The sequence below is a fragment of the Erpetoichthys calabaricus genome, chromosome 15, assembly GCF_900747795.2.
Source record: "Erpetoichthys calabaricus chromosome 15, fErpCal1.3, whole genome shotgun sequence".
NCBI lineage: Eukaryota > Metazoa > Chordata > Cladistia > Polypteriformes > Polypteridae > Erpetoichthys > Erpetoichthys calabaricus.
Genome location: NC_041408.2, coordinates 98,645,448 through 98,668,764, shown reverse-complemented (window position 1 = coordinate 98,668,764; position 23,317 = coordinate 98,645,448). Strand labels below are relative to the sequence as shown.

Here is a 23,317-nt window from a genome sequence, read left to right as displayed (position 1 = left end):
CTCACTATCATCAATATTGGTTAAAAGCAGACTCTCACCCATTATATTGCATATCTACAGTATGAAATTCCTTGAACATGTAACTCCTTAGGTTCTCCACAATGGTTTTGTGCTTATCTCACTGGTAGTTTATACTCAGTCTTGATAAAAAAAATAGTGCAAGTAATATGAGGTTTAAATACAGAGTTTGAAAAACTAGCAAAAGAGTAAGATCTAGGTCTGTAGGCAGATAAGTACCTTGCTATAGCAATAATAATAATAATATATACTTACATCGCACATTTGATCCATTGAATGCAGTTCAAAAGTGCTTTACAAAAATATATAATACAAATGACCTCAAAGTGCATACAGTAAAGATATATACAGATACCGGTAAAATATGCTAGTAAAATAATAACTAGAGTGATAATGGAGGCAGAGTAGATATACCACACAGATCAAGAGTCCTGGATTCAAAATCTGTGCCCAAATGTTGTCCGTATGCACTTTGAGTGTGAGCATTTTCCCATGTTAGTGTGGGTTTTCTTTCACGTTTTCTGGTTTTCCTCCCACATCCACAAACCCATGCATGTTTGGATTATTTCAAACTGGCCAAGTATGAATGTGGATGTATGTACAAGTAGGACCTGTGATGGACTGATGCCCTGTTTAGAGCGGTTTCCTGCCTTACATTTGCTGATATGCTCTAGCTCCCCTTGGATTAAGCAGGGTTGATGATAGAAGATGATAATGATATTAAGAAGAAGATTTTAAAACATATAGAATTAAATAAATTATTCAAAGTAACATAATATTGTACCACTGATAATGTGATAGTCATTAGTTTATCATGTTTACATTAGATAATGCCAGATACAAAGACAGAAGGAAAACAAACTACAGGATGCCAAAATCTCAGGAGGCCTATGGTCTTCAGTAGCTCAGGAATACAAAGTATTAATGACCAAGGCCAAACTGGTGCACAGCCCAGCCTAGGCACTGTAGCATTTCATTATCTATGTTGCTATATGTCAACAATATTATTGAATAACTGTAAAAACAATATGATTGTGATTTACAATTAAAGACACCAACATCTGCTACAGAGATCACCTGCTCCCATACTTCTCTAACAATTCAATGCTATAATAAGCAAATCTCATTGTATGCCGATATAGCTTATTGGCACCCACTGTCTCTAACCTTTTGCAGGTTTCCACTATGTAAGAATTCAAAATGTATTTATGAATATGAATATAAATGTCTAAAATGAGCAAAAACATATTCATTTCTATGTACTGTTCACTTGCAGTAAAATTTTGCCTTCTAATGTACTTTTCTAGTAGTAGTAGTAGTAGTAGTAGTATAGTACTGTAGTCATAGTTATAGTCATAGTGGTAGTAGTGGTAGTGGTAGTAGTGGTACTAGTAATATATGTAATAGTAGTAGTAGTAGTGTACAGAGTACAGTGAAAGTCTTACTTGCAAATACGGCAAATATACAACATTTCTCCACTGTCCATCACCATGTTATACAAGAATGCATTCTAAAATATGTCCACTTTCTGTACTTTGAAAAGTATGTTACACCATTAGTGAATATCAAAGTGTAAAACATTAGCAGCCTACTATACACACTTAAAATATACATTTCTTAAAAGTCAATCAATAATGTTTGTTCCTAACTCTTTGGAAGTTTACAGTTTCTGGATCTTTTAGTTATTATTCCTTAAACATTCATAGTCAGAATGATTCTTGTTTGGAAAGGCTAGGGGAAAGACAATATGTCCTTGAGAAGGGCTCACCAAGCCACTTCTTAATATTATCATAAAGGAATTAATGCTTAGGATTAGAGGTATGAGCAATGAAAGCATCTTGTATCTAGGTGACACTAACTGCTGTGAAATATTCCACCAGGAACAGAACAAAAAAAATCAGCATTCACTGGTCCTTTTATTAATACCAGTACTTGATAATGCAAATCACTTTTCAACCCTCTCATACTCCAGTAGTGTAGAATCTGTGTAAACTTTCTATGTACGATTTCCCAAGTGTGTAGAACAACCTGGGAAAGTTTCACTTAATTATGTCCAGTAATAAGATTGTTACATGCATTTTAAAGAGTCTTGCAGTATATTAGAAGTTTAATCACGCTGCATTTTAAGCTTTGTTATACTGCAAACATCTTTGTGAAGCACTTTAAAATCAGCTCCTTGCAAAATATTTAGTGACTATTAGATAGACTGCAGCCAAAAGTAATGCATTACATCCTTTACAAAATGCAATTTTCATTCTATTTGGTGCAGCTGCACCCTTCAACTTTTAACCACTAGTATGAATTTAAATTTTAATTACCATATTTTTTGTACTGAAATCAAGAGTGTTTACAGGAGCTGCAAATTGTGGAGGTAAACAGTGTTTTTCCAATTCTGAAATGGGATGAGGGAATTTCTCCAAATTGGTCCATTTACACCAACCATTGACTGGAGACCTGTTGAATTATCTAGCAGAAAGCAAGAACTAATTCTGTATCAGTCTATCACAGTGCCCACATGTGCCTTCGCTTAATGGGTCAATTTACATTACCCAAAGAAGCAAATATGCATATCTCTATCAAGAGAAAACTGTTTTAATGTACAATCACAAGAGAAGAATGTGTAAATGCCACACACGGTCAACAAATTGAACTCTGGAGCTCTGATGAGTTTGTGCTAACTACTTCACTTCTCACACCTGTAATGCAAATGTAAAATTCACATATTACTGCTACTATGTCAAAAATAAGCAGCAAAATAAAACTTATCTTCCTTTAAGCAATGCTGATATTTTTTTCAACATGGCAATTTTAAAAAGTACAATTTATTTCTCCTATGAAAGAAGCAGACATTTCTGACTACCTGCTTTTGCCAGAGATCCTTATGTGAGATCTGGACACAATTTTACATACATCTGCAAGGTCTGTTAAATTTGAATAATCCGAATTTTCTTTTTATATATCAATTTACAGACAAAAATATATGCATGGAAACAGAATAAAACAGGCTAGCTTAGCAAGTAGGTTGCTTGATAAAGAAGGAATAACCATGAAATTATCAGGCCTTTTTCAACCAAATAGCTATGTCATTTTTGTTACATAATGCTATTCTACTTGAAAGAGATATCTATGAGAGAAAATAATTTTAATAGGCCTTTGTTTTCTGCAAATCTAAAATACCATTTATTTATTGAAACGTACTGTGAATAACCCACCATTTGCACTGAAAAGTCACATAATGTTATATTTTAACGGAAATTTTTTTGTTACAAAGTATTACTAGCCAAAGTACACAGTGTTGTTTGTTGACATTTTTGTAATTGCTGGCTGAAAAGCAAGTGTCCCATCAGTCATCTACACTACCTCTCTGATAACTATCAATGTCTCTGCTCTCTTTAGTCAAAAATTTGTTCTTTTATTGTATGATAGGATTCCATAATTGTGCAAACTCCTTGATGGGTTGCAACAATGAATGTTATTTCTTTATATTTCCTGGTCAGGTTTATTGTGGTTTCACAAGTAGATATTTATATCCCACAATAAAAAATATGTTGAAAAATGAAATCATTGATATGGAATATAAGTTTGGCAAAACTTCTAGTTTTTTGTATTGTTCCCTTTGTTAAACCCTTGTTTATGATGAACCTGTCAATCTCCATGAACACTGCAGGACAAGTTACACTAAGTGTAATATACCTGCAAAATTTCCTGAGTATCTACTCAGCAGTTTTCTGGAATAATGCATGGTTTTGATGGTGCCTGATTTTTGTGCAGGTCCCACAACATGCAATATCCTGCCATCATTTCCATTGATTCACAGCCTTGGAATGTAGCCTTCACTGTGAATTAGGCCAAACTCAAACAATATTCCAAATATTTTATCATCAGTTGAACTGTTTTGCAGTAATAACACTGTTTTGGTTTTGCGTCTCTCAATTCCCCCCTGCCAACCTAATACGCCTGTTTCTTGATGGAAGTTTGGAAAGGTTTTAGAGTGAACCACAATATTTGGGTTGTCCTCCATTAAAACCACCGTCTACAAGTGAAATTTATGAAATGTCATATAGCCTGTATTTTAAGATGGAAATAATTGCAAATTACAAATAAAATTTCATGAACTTCAGTTCAGCCATTTTTACCAAATTGTTAAACGAACAAGCAGACAAAATATTATCTGATGGTTGAAACGATGTTCTTAGTGTGTAAAACGGATAAATAATATCAAAAAAAGCTGAACAAAATAAAAAACGGAGAGGGTATGATTTTATTTATGAAGACTAGGGGGCTCCACCCTCTGCTCGTTTCACTCGCCCACCCCTGGGTTTGGTTTACGGGATATACAATTTAAAAAGGTTGTTATTTTCATGGGAATTGTTACATATGCATTATTTTCACTTTTACTTTAAAACATTAGTAAAAACAATATTTGGAATTAACTTTTCTTTAAGATCGCATTGAATTTTGATTCCGTGTTTGGACTTACATCATGACAACGTAACATATGACTGCCTGTGAGTGAATATCTTTGATTTCTCTCTAATAAATAAAATGACTTTTTTCAAATGTTTGTCCATTCTCTTTCTTCTATGCTTTGTCGTTGACGTGTCATCTAGAACGTATAAAATTATTGTCCTGATAAAATTTATAAGAGCTGAGAGCGCAGGAAGTGTGTCTGCCAAAAGTATTCACACAACTAAAAGAGCTGACAGCACAGGAACTGTGTCTGACAAAAACATTCACACAACTGAGGTTAGATGACCGTGATCTTGTTTGAAAATAGTTGAAAGTAGAGCATGACTTCAAAGAATCTCATGTTAATAGTCTCCATCTCATGGGACTTCATACCACGGCAATGTTTTTGGAATCTTTTAATTCTTGCTGGCAACATGAATTAGACAATCTACAAGTCTCCGACTTAAAGTTTAAATCCAAACAATATATTCAATCTCTTTTCGCTGTTACGTTATTTCCGTTTGTTTGTGCTAATGTGATCTTTACTATCCTTTTTTTTAGACTTTTGAATTTTCGCACTTCCATTATCTCTAACCTGCTCTGCATGTGTACCGCACCAACATTTTTGAAATCTTTTAATTCTTGCGGATATGCCTCTTCATTGGGAAAAAACATTACTTTTTTTTCCCTGATGGCAACACGAATTAGACAATCTATAAGTCTCTGACTTAAAGTTTAAATCCGAACAATATATTCGATCTCTTCTCGCTGTTCTGTTTTTTCACCAAGTAATCATTTTTTGTTTGTTTGCGCTAATGTGATCTTTCCTATCCTTTTTTTGAGACTTTCAAATTTTCGTACTTCCATTATCTCTAACCTGCTCTGCATGTGTACTGCACCAACATTTCTGAATTCTTTATGATGCTCTACTTTGTCGTCTACTCTTTGTCCTTTATTTCCGACCCCAGTCGTGGTTAAATCTCTTTCTCGCGTGACGTATAGGTGTCTCTCTGAGAAAATCACATCTTGTCACTTTCCAAGATTTTTTTTTATAACAGAGAGATTATTTTTTGTTCATTTATTGACATTTGGAATATTTCTAATCAACACTTTTATTTTAAAGTCAAGGGCTACTATTTCTTCCTTTTTTTGAATGGAACATAATATCCTTTGTGAGTAAGTGAATTTTGTGCCTCCTCTGTTAATATAATTTAGTCTCTCTATGCTACTGTTTCCCTTCAAATATGCACTCTATTCTTTGCCAATTTAAATTGTTTTGTATTTTATTATAAAGTTTAAGCTGGAGCTACACATTCCAAAACAGACAGTCATTGTTTTTTTGTCTCTATTAGTATATATTAATACAGTTTAAATGATGATCTGAAATTTAGGGATACAAACGCATGATAACAAATAATACAGATATAGATAGATAGATAGATAGATAGATAGATAGATAGATAGATAGATAGATAGATAGATAGATAGATAGATAGATAGATAGATAGATAGATAGATAGATAGATAGATAGATAGATAGATAGATAGATAGATAGATAGATAGATAGATAGATAGATAGATAGATACTTTAGCCCGAGGGATAAATTGTTACATATGACAACCTTCATTTTATCTATATTGCCTTCCTGTCGTGGATAAAAGACATAGCTTAGTTGATTGACAACTCTAATTTAATATTTTCAGCTTTTCTCCTGTTTGTTTTCCAAAATGCTCTGATCACTGAGAGCATAACTGAGCAAGTTGTATGGCAATATATGTAGGGAGAACATCAGGTGTGTTTTCTATTAAAAAATATATGTTTTGTATTATTAAGGCAGTGGTGAATGGCAACATGTTACATGTTCTTTAGTCATGCAAATAAGAATTTCAACTGCACTCTGTACATGTGACAATATTACTATTACTACTACTACTACTACAATATACACCATTTTAATTGAAGTGGTTTTATGGCAAGAGTAACAATAAACATGATGTCAATTAATGGCCATAATGTGGAGAGCTGAAGTCTACCCTAAAAGCCCTGGATTGAACACCAGTACATCACAGACAGACACTGACTTAAGTTGTCAAACAAAATCAGCATGACCAAAGGGAGGAAACCATTTTTTACCTGTTGGTAGTAATGCAGTCGTGATTACTCTTCCAAAATCTGTTTGATAAAAGGAAGAATGTTTAAAAGGCTGCGAACAGTTTCACAGCTCACTCAAAAGAAAGTGTAAATCATTATAAAAAATGCTATTTTTTAATTAAAAAAAAAAACTGTCAGCTCTTTTGTAACTAGAGAAGCTGACAAGTCCTTGGGCATTAGAGATAATAAGCTCAAGCAAAATCAAAAGATCTACTTGAACAATAGAATGCTTAAGCCAATTCTATTAAGACAATTTAATGGTCTATATTGGAAGAAAAAGCTCCACACCTGTAAAGAAAACAACAATAGAGCAAAAATGACTATTCTATTATACCTTTGTAAGATATTCAAATTCCTTCAGCTCAGTTCATAACTATGGTATAAATAGTTGCCTTTTTAGTAAAAATCAGCAGTGTGCTTCACTAAAACCATACGTTATAAATAGAAATAGCAAGAATAAATAATTACTGTTATTCAGTGTAATTATTTTGTTCTGTAGGTCTGCTTGAACATTATAAAACATAAAGCTTTGCTGTTCTTAAACATTTTTACATTTTTAAAATTTTTGTTGACAGAATTGTCTTTTAATTATCTTCAAATCAAATAGCTTGGAAGTGAAACATTGGTTAGTAGTGTTGTCTTACATCTCCAGAGAGCTAGGCTCAAACCTCAGGTCAGTCACTGTATTTGTGAAACATTTTTCATGTGTTTGGAAGGACTTGTTTTTTGATTCAACCTATAATTCATTGACATTTAATTTAGGAGAGGGGCATGTATGAAGCAGCATGTTTATGTTGTGTCTGCATGTGTTTTTTTCTTTGTTTTTCCTCTCACATTCAAAGACATGCTTGTTAGAGTAACTATTAACTTTGTATTGGTCAGGTGCATGTGAATGTGCCTTACAATGGACAGGCACCTCAGCAAAGCATTGATCAGGAAAGGCACCAGCTCCCCACAGCCCTGAACTGGGTAGGCAGGTTAGAAAATGGATGGATAAACGGAAGGATGGATATACAGTGAATATAAGAATTATTCACCCCCTTTGATTTTTTCATACTTTACTATTGTACAACACTGAATCACATTTAGCCTAAAATGCAGTAACTATACAAAGTAATTGCACATTTTATTGTTATGGAACACTGAATCACATCATATTTTGTTTTGGCTTTTTGACACTAATCAAAAGACTCTTTTGGGCCTCTCTGGCAGCGTCTTAAATTGGTTTGAATCCTACCTGGCAGGGAGAAAATTCTTGGTTAGTTGTGGTAATTACAACTCAAAGACACATGATATCCTATATGGTGTTCCACAAGGCTCTATCCTGGGTCCGCTCCTCTTCTCAATCTACATGCTTCCATTATCTCAGGGCACAACGTGAGCTACCACAGCTGTGCTGATGACACACAACTGTATTTATCAATTGCACCTGATGACCCCCATTCTCTTGGTTCACTAACACAATGTCTAACTTGTATCTCAGAATGGATGAATAGTAAGTTTCTCAAGTTAAATAAAGAGAAAACTGAAGTCTTAGTGATTGGCAATAATGGATACAATGAGGCTATTAGAAATAAACTGGATGCATTAGGATTAAAAGTCAAAACGGAGGTAGAAAGCTTAGGGGTAACTGTTGACTGTAATCTAAATTTTAAATTGCATATTAATCAGATCACTAGGACAGCATTTTTTCACTTAAGAAACATAGCAAAAGTTAGACCTCTTATATCATTGAAAGATGCTGAGAAATTAGTTCACACGTTTGTTTTCAGTCAACTAGATTACTGTAACGCACTCCTCTCGGGACTACCCAAAAAAGACATCAATCGTTTGCAACTAGTGCAGAATGCAGCTGCTAGAATCCTAACCAGGAAAAGAAAATCCAAGCACATCTCTCCAGTTTTGATGTCACTACACTGGTTACCTGTGTCATTCAGGATTGACTTTAAAATTCTGCTTATGGTTTATAAAGCTTTAAATAATCTCACCCGATCTTATATATTGGAATGTCTGACGTCTTATATTCCAAATCATAACCTCAGATCCTCAACTGAGTGTCTCCTTAGAATTCCAAGAGCAAAACTTAAAAGAAGTGGTGAGACGGCCTTCTGCTGTTATGCACCTAAAATCTGGAATAGCCTGCCAGTAGGAATTCACCAGGCTAATACAGTGGAGCACTTCAAAAAACTGCTGAAAACACATTACTTTAACATGGCCTTCTCATAACTTTACTGTAATTTAAATCCTGATACTCTGTATATCCAATTCATTATAATAACTATTCATGGTGGCTCTAAAATCTGTACTAACCCCTACTCTCTCTTCTGTTTCCTTTTCCGGTTTCCTTTTGGTGGTGGCTTGCGCCACCACCATCTACTCAAAGCACCATGATGTTCCAACAATGATGGATGGATTAAAAGCCAGAAGTCTGTATGACCATCAGCATCAAGTGACTCCGTGAGAACCCTAACTACAAAGAGGACTATTTCATTTATGTTAGGTAGAATGCCCAGAGGGGACTGGGCGGTCTCGTGGCCTGGAACCCCTACAGATTTTATTTTTTTCTCCAGCTTTCTGGAGTTTTTTTTTGTTTTTTCTGTCCACCTTGGCCATTGGACCTTACTCCTTTCTATGTTAATTAATGTTGTCTTATTTTAATTTCTTATTTTGTCTTTTATTTTTCTTTTCTTCATTATGTACAGCACTTTGAGCTACTTTTTGTATGAGAATGTGCTATATAAATAAATGTTATTGTTGTTGTTGTTGTAATGTTAAAATGAAAAAAGATCTCTGCTAAGGGATCTAGATTAGTTACAAATATAAAACAGAAAATAAATTCACATACGTATTCACCCAATACAAGTCAGTAATTAGTAGATGCACCTTTGGCAGCCATGGCAGCCTTAAGACTGCATGGACAGGTCTCTATCAGCTTTGCACATATGGGCACAGCAATTACTCCCCATTGCAAAACTGTCTAAGCTCTGTCAGATTCCATGAACATTGTGAGTGAACAACCTTTATCAAGTCCATCCATTAATCTGCAATTGGTTTGAGATCTATACTCTGACTTGGCCACTCTGGGACATTAAATTATTGCTTTTAAAGACATTTCACCTTTAAGCTTGGGGTCATTGTCTTGCTGGAAAACAAATCTTCTCTTAAGGTGCAAGTTTTCCGCCAGGATTACCCTGTATTTTTCTGCATTCATTTTACCCACAAAAGTCATCCAAGGCATGTTGCAGAGAAGCATCTTGCTGCTACCACCATGCTTCACATTGGGGATGGTGCGTTTCTGATCATGTAAAAGCAGTGTTCAGACATGGCATTTAGTCTGACCATAGAACCTTCTTCAAGCTGACTTCAGAGTCTCCTGTGTCTTTTCTGACAAACTCTAGTTGAAGTGTTGTTCCTGCAGAGGGCATATCCCAGTTGAACCTGGGTCGTCAATAGTCATGTTTCCAAGAATGAGTTGGGCTATGAGGACTCAAACCAATAAAGGTTGGTGTAAAAAGTGCTCAGTGCTTTTATTTAAACAAACCAAATCAAAACCAAACATTGTCCAAAGTTTACTGCAGTTAATCTTTAATAAACAATCCATTAAAACACTGATAAGCAATAAGCAATCTCAAAAGTGTTTAACAATGGATCTAAAACAATTTGTCTTTGCTAAAAATATACGGTTCAGTGCATCCTTCCAACATATGCCTCTGCAGCTCACCCTTTAAGGTCTGCTCAGCTGCAGACAACGTTCTCCAGCAAGTGCAGTCAACCTTTTAAATATTGCTCATGTCCACCCTAAACCTCTGAGGAGACCTGGAGAGCCCTTCTCCTTTCTCCCACCACCAATTGTCCACCATCAGTGTGAGCCCCCTTAGATCATTGCTGAGCACTCAAGTAGCAGGAGCGACCCTACCCTGGAGCACCACTGCTCTGCACAGGGCCTTTTCTTGAGTGCCTCCTCTCTGCTACACTGGCTCTGCCACAATCCTGACTTCATTTTTCTTTCTTTCAATTGATTGATTAATCAACTGATCGATGGCCACCTTTCTCAATTCTTTTTTGCTTCCCGTCTTGCTCATTGCCCAGGTTCCTTGAATACCTTGTGGGGACAGTTGAGCCAATCACTCTTGCACATAAAAAACAATCCGCTCGTCCACCACAACAAACACATGCAGCCAGACAGCTTCGCTGTGATGTGCCATGAACTTACAAACATAAGCTGAGTTGAACTGTTTAATAAAAAATGCACTACAAATAATGTTTTGTATCTCAAATATTAGGTTTTTTTTATCTCTTTGCCACTCTCCCAAAGTGATGTAACTGGTGAAACACCCAGGCACCAGAATTTGTATGCATAGTATCTCTAATCTCAATCACTGTAGCCTGTTACTCCTTCAGATTTCTCTTGGTGTTGTCCCTCAGTAGTCTTTTTCTTGTAAGATAACTCAGTTTTTGCGGATGGCCTGCTATAGGCAGATTTACAGTTGTGTCATACTCTTTCCATTCCTTAATGATTGATTTAACTGGACTCCAAGGACTATTCAGTGACTTGGATATTTTCTTGTCTCCATCCCCTGAATTTTGCTTTCCAATCACCCTTTGAGGAGTTTCTTGGTGTGTTCTTTTGTCTTCATTGTGTAGGTTAGGCCACAAAATTGACTGACCACAAGTTGGACATTCCAGCTACAGAACTGCTCTTATGCTGCAATCAACTGAAACCCCAGACAGGTGCTCTCTGATCAACTAATTATGATTTCTAAACCAAATTAGCTGCACTAGTGATGATTTAAGTGTGTCAAACTTAAGCAATTAATTCCGTTATTATTCTTATTTGTGATAAATTTAAACCACTTTTCAGAGCTCTGTTTTTATTTTGACATAAAGGAGTCTTTTTCACTTGATCAGTGTCAAAAAAGCCAAATTAAATCTAATACGATTCAATGTTGCATAACAATAAAATGTGAAAATTTCCAAGTGGGTAAATATTTTTTATCAGCATTGTACTTTAGGCCCAATGACAATTCTAAACAGGTTAAACCTGATACCTACAGGCTTCCCATACTGGACTAGTACGGTTCTAACCCCAGATGTCCCCCAGAAAATGGATGGATTACATGAATTTTACAACATACTGCTCTTGTTATAACTGTCTGTCAATGATAGAAATCATTTAATTTAAACACCCATATGCAACATTTCCTTTTAAATTTCTATTAATTTAAAACTTACCATAAATTTACCATGGACACAAACTTTTAGTTTAACAGTGTATACTTAAAAAACTACAAATGACTGAAATACCAAATGAATAATATAAATCATTGCTACTGTAAATAAACTAACTTGCTTATTGTGAAATATACTACAGTGCATATGTTGGTAACGGTGGCGTGCTGGTTAGAGCATCCTCTGTATAGCCACAGCAGGCTTTAAATCAAATACCTTCTTGATGTAGAGTTGCACATTTGCCCACATTCCAAAGGGGTGCCAGTTAAGCTAACTATCACCTCTAAACTAACCCTTGGTACGACGGTGTGCCCTGTCATGTACTGGCACTCTACCTAAGGTTGGCACTGTATCTATGGTTGTTTCTCTCCTTAAGCATTCTAGAGATTCTGGCTAAGTAGATTAGGCAGGGTTGGGGAAAGCATGAATGGATATTTCCAAAAATAAATGTAAGGGTATCACCTTCACAACATTTCTTTTTATTATTATGTGCAAGAGCTTTTCAGTTTATTCTCTTAAAAGATAGTAATTCATAGTCCATATTTATTTAACAATGTGACCTTTACAATTCATTTTACTTGTCTTTAGTTCACTTCAAAGAAACAGATTTCATAAATGGTGGTATTACAGAACATTTTGGGATGGAGCTTAAAAGGCCCAGCACTATGTAGAACAAAAAACTAATTATACTCATACTATGAATACGTTTTTTATTATTTCTGTGCAATTTTCAATTTTTTTAGCTCAGAAATACAAAGTGAAGCATAAGAATTTAGACAGCTCACACTTACTTTAAATTAATCCCAATGGGATTAAGAACAATGTTAATTATTGCGATCACTCAGAAAGTCAAAAAAATTTGCTCCTTCTGTCAATTTTTTTATAGAAAACCATTTAGTGAATCAATAGCACAACAATCCCATGCACACAAAGACATCAGTGAAACATTAACTGATAGACCATCTTTAATTTATCTAAAGTGTCAAAAAAGACGAAATAGTCACTACTAGTAACACTTTTTGAAAAATAATTTAGTACTGTTAAAAATAATGTACAGTAATCCCTCGCTATATCGCGCTTCGCCTTTCGCGGCTTCACTCCATCGCGGATTTTATATGTAAGCATATTTAAATATATATCGCAGATTTTTCGCTGCTTCGCGGGTTTCTGCGGACAACGGGTCTTTTAATTTCTGGTACATGCTTCCTCAGTTGGTTTGCCCAGTTGATTTCATACAAGGGACGCTATTGGCAGATGGCTGAGAAGCTACCCAGCTTACTTTTCTCTTTCTCTTGCGCTGACTTTCTCTGATCCTGACGTAGGGGGATTGAGCAGGGGGGCTGTTCGCACACCTAGACGATACGGACGCTCGTCTCAAAATGCTGAAAGATTATCTTCACGTTGCTATCTTTTGTGCAGCTGCTTCCTGAAACGACATGCTGCACGGTGCTTCGCATACTTAAAAGCTTGAAGGGCACGTATTGATTTTTGCTTGAAAAACAAACTCTGTCTCTGTCTGTCTCTCTGTCTCTCTCTCTCTCTCTCTCTTTGTCTGCTCCTGACGGAGGGGGTGTGAGCTGCCGCCTTCAACAGCTTTGTGCCGCGGTGCTTTGCATACTTAAAAGCCAAACAGCCCTATTGATTTGTTTGCTTTTGTCTCTATCTCTCTGACAGCCTGTGCTCCTGACACGCACTCCTTTGAAGAGGAAGATATGTTTGCATTCTTTTAATTGTGAGACGGAACTGTCATCTCTGTCTTGTCATGGAGCACAGTTTAAACTTTTGAAAAAGAGACAAATGTTTGTTTGCAGTGTTTGAATAACGTTCCTGTCTCTCTACAACCTCCTGTGTTTCTGCGCAAATCTGTGACCCAAGCATGACAATATAAAAATAACCTTATAAACATATGGTTTGTACTTCTCGGATTTTTTTATTTCGCGGGTGGCTCTGGAACGCAACCCCCGCGATGGAGGAGGGATTACTGTACAGTATAATACCTTTATGCTGCTGCATTTTACATATGAAGTACTATATACAGTGTTTGCAAGTGTGGATTTCACCTACTGAATAAGTGAAATGAAACTTTCACACTTGTTCGAAGGATGTAGAACTGTGGACTAAACCTTACTATGATTCAGGTAATGAGGGGTATCAAGCAGGATATCAGGCTACATTTCTACACATGAAGACTGGTAATTCTAGAGCTCAAAGACTAGGATGAGAATACTTTGCTTAGTTTCGTTCAAATAATAAAAAGGCAAAGTAATCCTGAACAACAATATGCAAAAAAAGGAAATTGTACTGCAAGTACATAGACTGCAAATCATTTGTCATGTTCATCATCAGAAGGAAAATTATAACAAAACACGACTAGGGAGTGTCTGGTTGCAGCTTCTGTTTGTTTTCACCTGCTCACTAATTCCAAAGAAGCAAAAATGAAGAACTTTCTTTGGCATGGTTAGTTTAAATTTGTTTGGCACAGTTAGTCCATGATCTTTGGAGCCTGTGCTGGCCTGGGATCACCTCAATAGGAGCATGGTGATGTCACAGTAAACTTATTTGTTATAGCCTAGATCTTTACAGAGGTAACACACCTTTAGATTTATTAGGCCTGTATGCCATTTTTATTTTTATACTCTTGATTTAATTGTTTAAATTGGCATAATTTTATACAGTACTTGCTTTTTATGAAAACTGGAACATCCTGGGCCACAAACAAAGTAAAACCACTTATCTACAGTATTTAAAGCAACATGAAAACTGTAGTCTGTAACAAATATCAGCAGCATGTGAATATCAACAAAGCTGACAAAAACAAGTGTCCTACACAAAGTAAAATTGTGTAGGGAAAAATAAAATTAAAAAAGAAATATACTGCAAGAACTAACTTTACTCCATATCTGCTACATAAGTTTTAAATTATGAGTTGCTTATACTTTATATAAAAGTAGCATCTGTTCTGGTTTTACACAGAAACAGACCTGAGTTTAGACCTTTGCTCCTGTTCTGGCACCTGCTAATTTCCTGTTGTTAATGTGATGAGTGCAAAAAACGTTCAAAAGGTTTCAGATGAAGTTCACATAGTAAAAGTCTCACAAAAGCGATCAAGGAGTATAAAGAAAGTGAAAGCTACAAGGAGGTTTTAAAAACAGAAGTAACATCAGAAGCAAGGCATTCTTTATTGCTACCATCCTGTGATCCCTTGAAATCAGCTTGTGGTTCTGGACCAATACATTAGGATTCCAGGGGAACAGTGTCTTCTGTCTCTTATAAAATTTGACTTTATTTGGTTTTATTTTATTTAATTCATTGCAAAAATGCCTTTGTTATAATTATCTACTAATGTGGACAACTGCAACAATGGAATTCAGAATTTTTACCGCAAGATATACCTTAAAATAAATATGTCTATTCGTATCTTGCTTTTAGTCTTACGATTTGCATCTGATTTTCAACTGATGGACAACCAGTTGATAACCTAATAATAACAATAACTTGAACTTATGTTTTATCTACAGTACTCTATGTACAGGCCTGAGGCTATGTCAGAATAGATAGATAGATAGATAGATAGATAGATAGATAGATAGATAGATAGATAGATAGATAGATAGATAGATAGATAGATAGATAGATAGATAGATAGATAGATAGATAGATAGATAGATAGATAGATAGATAGATAGATAGATAGATAGATAGATAGATAGATAGATAGAACTGTATTAATTCCTAAATTCACTTGCTCCAGTAGCAAAACAGATCATAAATTATGTAAAACCAAACTGCTCACTATTAAACAATTGTAAGCCCCAGTAGTTTACACAGAATATAACCAGTGTACATATAACATTTAGTGCCTATAAAGAAATACTGTCCCCATATCAATGTGTATTTTTTATTAGCCTAGGGTGAAGCAAGGCATGACTGAAAACAAACATATATATTATATAGTCAGATTAGGGCAAAAAAGATTCCCAAAAGTGTCTCTTAACATATGGGGCAGAATGAGCCACTTACTAAAGCTAGTCCAGAATAATGCCTCATAGAGAGGAGGACAGCAGTAAACATAATTTTTGCCTTCATCGTTTTTCCTACACTGCCTCAAGTGAGGCTAGGGTCAGGAGTGTAATAAAGCTGACCTTTGGGATCAGTTTGTCCAAACATCTGGTTTCTGCTGAACTATGTAGAATAAGCTGACGTTATCCTTTGCCCACCTTAATAAATGCATTTTTATGCCATAAGAGAATAAAAAGTTTGTGCTGAAATCAAAATTCCACTTGTCTGTCCCTCCATTCACCAAACCTTCCATTCTTTCATTACATGCATAATGGGTTTATATTTTGAACTGTTTTTATGGATTGGATTGATCTTGTTTAGAATTCCTAAGTTTGAGAATGGATAGATGAGTTTCAGGAATTGTGTATGGCTGAATATCAAATAGTATCAAAACATAAAAATTGTCAGAGTGAATGAAATAACATATAGCGAAAAAAGTCTGGCAATATTAAGCACACTCAGAAACACTGATGACAATGAAGCTATGATAAACCAAGAGGCCAAGCATAATGAAACAATACCAGGTAAAGTATAAGTTGTGACAAAAATAAAGTCAGTCTGTTCAGCATGTTATTATTTTGATTTGTGATAAAAAAAATCTGATGTTAACAAAATGCAAAAGGTAACATAAATGCAATATAATACACAGATATAAGAAAACAACAGCAACTGCTAGGGGATTACTGTTGAGACACTGGGTGTATTCCATTTGCTAAAGTATTATGTTTTAGAGCTATTGCTCACAGCTCATTATGGGCATATAACCTACCTAAATTCTATCATCATTTCCAAAAGCTATTTTTTCATAGACAAAATAAAAGGTATTCAATTTAGTTACCTTAAAAGTAATTCAATCAGAAAAACTATTATTTATCATCTTCCAACCATTATCCACAGATACTCCATCCTCCAAAGTGAGGCACTGTGCCAAAACCTACAGTAGCTCAATAAACACATTTCACAAAGCAGAACTATACCCTGACAGTGCAGGCACTTAATTGCAGTTCAACTAATAATTCCACAGGGTAATCTAGAGTGACAGGTCTTTAGATAATAAAAAAAAAGAAGAAAACATGTGAATGCAGAAAGTTATGTATGTACTATATGTGCACAACCAGATAATGGCAGGCACACAACATTAGAACTGATCAAAGGCTTTTGAATGTCCTTTTGTGAGATCCATATTTACAAGTACATATATTGTTATTGAGAACAGCTAGGTGTTCAGACCACTGGCACTTTAACCAGTGACACATTTCTACGTATGGATGTTACAGGTTTCTAAAAAAGTTCATTCATAAACAATTTCATACTGTTGAATATAACATGAAATGAAATTGCAAGTGATGTACTTCAAGCTAGTTACTTTCCTTATTTAAATGGCTGTCTCCAGAGCTGCAAGTAATAAACTGTATCTAGATAGATGTATCTTTCAGTCTTGAGTAAGGTCAACCCTGTTAGTGTAAATGTGTGTACCTGTGTATGTATGTGAGAGATCTGGCTACCATTTCTCTCAGCAGTTCATATGCATCAGGTCAAGCATTTTAAAAGTTTTATATATACAGATAGGAATCATCCAACTTATTCACATGAATCACATATATTTATCCTGCACAGAGTGACAAGATGCCTAAACTACAAAGAGGCTGACTGGGTAAATGGCACTATCCAGAAATCTTAGGACATAAAACAATATTGCACAGGACATGACCACAGCAGGTATAGTGCAACACTAAACTTAAACCAGTTTCTCCATGGCAGTAAAAGGTAGTTTTTTTTTTTTGTTTTCTTTTTTTTAGGTGAAAACTGTGCTTAGGAGTCATGCCCTGGGCACAAAAATACTAAGAACACTACAGTGAGAGCTTAGATAGCTTTCTAAAAAACGAAGAGAATTCCTAGAATGCTACAGGGCAGGAAACAAAGGTGTTTGTGGTACTGTGTTACTGTGATGTCAAATTAAGGGTTACAGAGAGCTCAGGGTTGCAGGGGCACTAGGATTCTTTCAAGGAACTCTAATCTGGTGCCCCTGTAGTGAAAGGGAACCAACACCTCTGATCCGATGTGCTTCTATAACTTGAAGTGAAACAGCTCAGGCAAGCAGAAGTTTGAGTGTAGTTGCGAGTTGCAAGCTGTGATAATAAGACACTGGCAAGATGAAGAGAGGCCAATATCTATGAAAACAGAGAGAAAGAGATTCTTTGTTGGTGGAAAGGGAGCAACCCACCCTATTAAAAAAATGAAGTCCAATCTTGTAAAAGAAGGTCTAGTAAGACAGCAGACTTTGTGTACTCCTTTCCCTTATACTTATGAATTTTTCTTTTTTTGATCCTCTTGAGTGTTTCAGTGTACAATAAATGTGTAATCCTAAAAGAACTTTTTTTGTTTTTCTGCCACACTTAGAGCGGAGACACAGCACAAAGGTGCTTGATTTGTCACAATATTCCTAGATATTAACACACAAGCATGTTCTGGTGCAGAATTAGCTGCTCCTTGTGGTCAACCAATCATCATCCATATTCACTTAATCACACTTGCAGTTCCCAAAGAAAAAGCAATTTAGTCCCAAAACACAATTTTTTATACTGTCACCAGTAACTCATCTCTCATAATAAATTCACTTCTCATAATTTTCACAGCATTAGTCACAGTCTAACTGAACATGAAATTACTAATCTCAGTGTTATATGTGATTGTGCTCGAAAAACACAATTTAGACTCACTTTGCTAAAACTACTGCTTAACTGAACAATATTAACTTAATGTGAAATGGAAAATATACTACATTTTGAAATCAAAATATATTGAGATGGCTGTTTTGTATATTTACATGTCATTTTGTCATCATTAAAACTATTTTCATTAACCTGAGAGTACAGAGCTGGATGGGTGGGGCAGTTTGAATTGATATCCTTTAAAACCTACAGGACATCGATTGATAATTACAACATACTATTGATAAAAATCATGTTTAGCAGAAGTTCCTGCATCTATGCCTTCTTGGTTAGCAATGAAATCATAACATTCTCTTCTAAATCTTTCTTGTACATTCTGCTTTGTGCTCCAGTCAACAATAACTATCATCAATTTACCAGCAACCGAGTGTTTCATAATTTATTAAAGGTATAGAACCAAAATAGGACCCATGTTAAGGCAGTGAAGCTATTATCTGTTGCCCTATACACAACAGTTACCTTTTTTAACCTATTGCATATTCAGTCCATGTAAGATTCAACAAGAAATCTCCATATTGATAAAGGTTTTGTATCTTCTGAACTTTTTCTTCTATATTCACTTTAGAAACTATGTTCAAAGCAATATGTTCAAGTTAAAAGGGATTAACTCTGGTTAAATGATTTCTTAAATTAAAATTCCTAAAATTTGCACAGCAACAAAGGGGAACGTCTATCAGTCTGCACGAGTTAAATGTATTTAACAGTATAAGAAAGCTCTCTGTGAAACAGCTTCTGATTACTACTCCAAATAAGAAAAAATGCCTCACATCTTATTAAAAAAACAGTTAACCAGACTAAAAAGAAATATAAATTGAGCTTTATATAATTCCACCTAATAATAGTAAGAATGAGTTTGTGGTTATCTTTAATAAAACAATAAATAAAAAAAAATTAAATGACAGAGCAATCAGCCTGCAGTGCAAATTAGGGATGGGAATTGATAAGATTTTCACGATTCCGATTCCATTTTCGATTCTGTTTAACAATTCAATTCTTTATCGATTCTCCTATCGATTCTTATTTTTAAAAAAGGAGAACACACAGAACTTTGTTTTATATCTTATCTTTGAACAAGACAGAAATTTAGGAGTAGCATGACCTTACAAACCCAACAGTGAGATCTTAAGAGATCCACAGCCTATGGCTCCTCGATGGGGTGCCACGGGGTCCCCAGATAAAAATTTGTAAATGTAAAATAATAATAAAATAAATATTCTTCTGTAGCAATAACAAAGTATAACATAAATTATTCTATGGCAATTACACAAGAATGTTCAGTAACATTTACACTCTCCTTTTTAAAAGTATATATGAGCTGTGCACTCAAAAATAAAACTACATCAGCCAGCAACAAATACAATCAACTCAAGTCCAATGGAACTGTGCACTGTGCAATTCTGCAACCATCAACTATTTTGACAGCTACATCCATGTTGGCCGCATTATCAACAGTGGCTGCCACAACCTTGTCTTTGATACCATACTCCTCCAAGATCTCATCAGTCTCCTCTGCTACAGCTGTCCCTGTCTGTGCCTGGTACACTGGTTTGGTTTTGAGGACTTTTTCTTGAGCCTGGCCATTCCTGACATAATGCAGCGTTACTGTGAGGTAATGATCTTGACTAGAACTTGTCCATCCATCTGCAGTGACGGCTGCCTTCAACACATGTTTCAGCTCAGAAATCAGATTTGCCTTTTCAACCGCATACCAAACAGGGATCAAGTGGTTGGTTAAACTGTCTCTGTTTGGGGCTTTGTACTTAGGGTTCAGAGTCTTTGTCATTTCTCTAAAAGATATATAAATGGAAACGGATGAAACATCTGGTAAGAGGAGAACATGCAACTTTGACATTCCCAGACTTAGCCTACAATTAAACACATTCACTTACCGAAAATCGGGGGCATCTACTGTGGCAAATGGGTGCAAGCCTTTTACCACAAACTTAGTCACTGCTCGGTGACATTCGTCTATCCTGGCCTGTGTCATTTTACTTTTCCCCGCCTCTGTGAAAGGTAGGGATGGGAATCGAAAACCGGTTCTTGTTGAGAACCGGTTCCCACTGTTTCAATTCCTTGGAATTGTTTGCCATTTTTGCAGACGATTCCCCTATCGATTCCAGTCGCCTCGAATGACGTCACCACGTTGCGTAGCGTCATTTACCCAGCAGGAAACATGGCGCCTAAGCGGCACAAATGCTCAAAAGTTTGGTTATACTTTATGAGAAAGGATGACAACAGGGCAACTTGCAATACTTGCAAAGTAGATATTTCATCAAAGGGAGGAAACACTACGAATATGCAAAATTATTTGCTCACAAAACACGCGATAACCTTAAATGAATGTCGTGTTTTTGATCCGCTCCGGACTAGTGAATCTCAACCCAGCAGCAGCGGTAACATTTGCACGTCCTCTCCCGTTAACATCTGAGACAGCCAGACTCTGTCTGTCTCTCTCGTCATGGTCATCTAAATGCAATGCACAGTAATAGCAGGTTTTGCAATAAGGCAAATCGCACTAACATAATATGCAATGTTAGTTGATTAGTTACCTGCCGTATTAATGGGAGAGGACGTGCAAACGTTACCGCTGCTGCTGGGTTGAGATTCACTAGTCCGGAGCGGATCAAAAACACGACATTCATTTAAGGTTATCGCGTGTTTTGTGAGCAAATACTTTTGCATATTCGTAGTGTTTCCTCCCTTTGATGAAATATCTACTTTGCAAGTATTGCAAGTTGCCCTGTTGTCATCCTTTCTCATAAAGTATAACCAAACTTTTGAGCATTTGTGCCGCTTAGGCGCCATGTTTCCTGCTGGGTAAATGACGCTACGCAATGTGGTGACGTCATTCGAGGCGACTGGAATCGATAGGGGAATCATTTGCAAAAATGGCAAACAATTCCAAGGAACTGAAACAGTGGGAACCGGTTCTCAACAAGAACCGGTTTTCGATTCCCATCCCTAGTGCAAATATTTATCAAGCATGTCAAAATAACTCCTAGAAATTGCACTAACAGTATGACTAGGATAAGAATTTATTCTACCTCAAAGTAGGACATGAGAAGTAGTTATGAAGCATCCTACACATACTCTCAGCTAGGAGTAGGAGTTCATGTTTGAAAATGAATTACATCACAATGTTATGGCACTCATTATGACGGTTTGTAGTTTTCTGATACTAACACTAGGCTTCACCACAAAGACACTACTGGTACTACTAATAATAAAAATTATAATAATAAGTGCCATGGTTCTAATTTTATATATCCTGTATTTTTCATTTATTATATATTATGTATATTATTGAAATTCCTTTTTTATGTTATCTAAAAAGTTTAAAGTATTTTTCATATCTTTATCATGTTTGTTTACTTCCCATTTATATTATTTAATTATTGTACAGTTAAGTTTTTATGCATTGTTATGTGTTGACCTTTGTTCTTCGTGCTTTGTAGGTGGTTCCCCAACCAAATGTAGTTTGTTTCATTTTATATGCTTGGTGTGGTGAGTTCTATTGTGTTTGCAGTAATTTATGATGTATTGCTTACTGGATTTCTGACCTCTGCTTTGTTTTTCAACCATGATTATTGGATTCTGTTTTCTGACTTTGTTTGCTATAGGATTGCCTTCAGGCACATCCATTTTGTGCGTTTTTGCGCTCATTTGAGCATTTTAAAATTAAAGAGAGTTTTGTAAAATAAACCTTTTCTTTTTATAAAGATTCTATGTCTGCCTTTTATTATACAGCCAGAGACTTACAATTATCCTCTCCCTGTAAAAGCATTTAATAATGTATATTATGGGCGGAGTGGTGGCTCTGTGGCTAAGGATCTGCGCTGGTATCCCGAAGGTTGCCGGTTCGAATCCCCGTCACTGCCAAAAGGCCACTGCTCTGCTGGGCTCTTGAGCGCTGTACAATGGCTGACCCTGCGCTCTGACCCCAAGGGGTATGTGAAAATTACCAAATTCCTAATACAAGAAATTGTATAAGGCAAAATAAAGAACAAAAAAAATATTAAAATTTATAGTTTTCTTTGGCCAGTTTTAAATTGTGAGGGCCAACTCCCCCTAAAACCAGCAGGTGAGACGAGGGACCTTCCCAAATTAATGAGCCTCTGCTGGGTGCACCAGTGAGGAAACTGGCATTCTCCCCATTCTCCTCCGCTGTGAAGATTGTGGAGGAGAAATTCCTGCATCATAACAATAATAAAGTAGGATATGGCACTAAGCTGCATGTAAATGTTGCCACTTTATAAAAACCTCAAGAATAATACCGCAATGAGGACCAACATGGAGATAGGGGCATACACACTGAATGAGGGTAAAGCCTGATATTGAGCAAGTATACTTAACAATGAATGATCCACAGCAGTACTTTCAGAAGAAACACCTTCCCACTGTTATGGCTACAGGGAGTGCCTCACAAAAATAAAGGGTTATTAAAATTGCCCATGGCTATTCCTGCACTGTTAATAAAGTTGTTACCAATCGTCTTTCACAATCACATGCCATGCCTCTCTCACCAGTCCTCACTTATCTTCTGCATGGTCCCATTCATCCAATGTCCCGGGAGCCTCCACCTGCCTTCTTGAACCTTGCTAGGTTTGTAAAGTATAATGTGAATGATCCAGGGGTTTGTGGAATGCAGAGCTCAGTGTACCTGTGTGACATTTTGCT

The 23,317-nt window shown here is 36.0% G+C and overlaps 1 protein-coding gene across 22 annotated transcripts in view; it reads right to left on the bottom strand.

The window, feature by feature from the left end:
• nrxn1a (neurexin 1a) overlaps positions 1-23,317 on the bottom strand; it is a 1,087,315-nt gene that overhangs the window by 1,015,712 nt on the left and 48,286 nt on the right. For 14 of the 22 annotated variants that reach the window (XM_051919388.1, XM_051919392.1, XM_051919399.1 and 11 more), the window contains one exon: positions 6,603-6,641. The exons of the other annotated variants lie outside the window; for them this stretch is intronic. In XM_051919388.1, coding sequence (XP_051775348.1) covers positions 6,603-6,641 — 39 coding nt within the window. The remainder of the gene's footprint in view (positions 1-6,602; positions 6,642-23,317) is intronic. 22 annotated transcript variants of the gene reach the window in all.